The 959-nt window shown below is 41.9% G+C and overlaps 1 protein-coding gene across 1 annotated transcript; it reads right to left on the reverse strand.

Moving 5' to 3' along the window:
* Nucleotides 1-148: 148 nt before the first annotated feature.
* On the reverse strand, nt 149-657 carry LOC107735763 (coiled-coil domain-containing protein 186-like). The gene is made up of 2 exons (XM_016547348.1): nt 448-657; nt 149-331 (listed from the first exon to the last, which is right to left on the reverse strand). The coding sequence occupies exons 1-2, from the start codon at nt 616-618 to the stop codon at nt 149-151; spliced, it is 354 nt and encodes a 117-aa protein (XP_016402834.1). The 5' UTR covers nt 619-657.
* Nucleotides 658-959: the final 302 nt, after the last annotated feature.

Below are 959 nucleotides of genomic sequence, written 5' to 3' on the forward strand. Positions count from 1 at the left end.
ATTTAAGGGGGTCTGAATACTTTCCGTACCCACTGTAAATATGATATGACAAAAATGGCATTCAGTTCAGTCTCGTATGAACGGTCAAGAATGACCGCTATGGCCATTCTAGTAATTATAGAATTCCGGTAGTTCTAGTGTTAAAACATTAGTTACAGTTATAATTCATGCTTGGTGCGAACAGCTTTTTATTCAGCGTTCTCTGGTTTACCTTGTGAGCATCTGTTTCGCTCTTCAGCTTGTTCTGTGCCCACTTTACTTTGATGACATGAGAATTAATTTCTTCCTTCACTTTCTCCAGTTCACGGGATAGTCTTGTCACTTCATTCTCCTACAGAAAAGTAATCAAAGACAAAGACTCATAAGAACCTATATACAATCAATGCATACTGTAGATTTACACACCATATCAAGTATCAAGGTATCAACTGTATTTTCATGTATGACCTTTGCGTCATAGAGCTGCTGTAGGCGTCCTTTCTCTTGGGCCAGTGTGTTTCCCCGCCGAGCTTGTTTGTCTACTTCTGCTGTGGCCTCCCGTAGCTTCTTCTCCAGCTGCTCCTTCTCCCTCCGCAGGTCCAGAGCTTCCTTTTCACCTCGAACGTACTTCATCACCATTGTCTCCTTCTCCTGCCGTGCCTCCTCACATTTCTTATTGGCCTGGGGAGAGGAAACATATGTAAACACACAAACAAACATTGTTTATGGATCATGTGAGATCTGAACCTATAACCATCTGGGTACCAGCTCAAATATACACCATTCTATAATAACTTGGGCTTTTAACATATTTTAGGCATCCAAAGGCAGTGAAAGAGCAAAAGAGAGGCCCTAACACTTGACTGAGGAATTTACATGAGAGTGAAGTGCTGTTTGAACAAGCCCTGCCAAACTAGGGACATGTAAGGCTTGAACCTATAACCATCTGGTTCCCAGCCCGAATATACACCATTCTATAA

Source organism: Sinocyclocheilus rhinocerous, unplaced genomic scaffold (genome assembly GCF_001515625.1).
Source record: "Sinocyclocheilus rhinocerous isolate Xijiao unplaced genomic scaffold, SAMN03320098_v1.1 C36274786, whole genome shotgun sequence".
NCBI lineage: Eukaryota > Metazoa > Chordata > Actinopteri > Cypriniformes > Cyprinidae > Sinocyclocheilus > Sinocyclocheilus rhinocerous.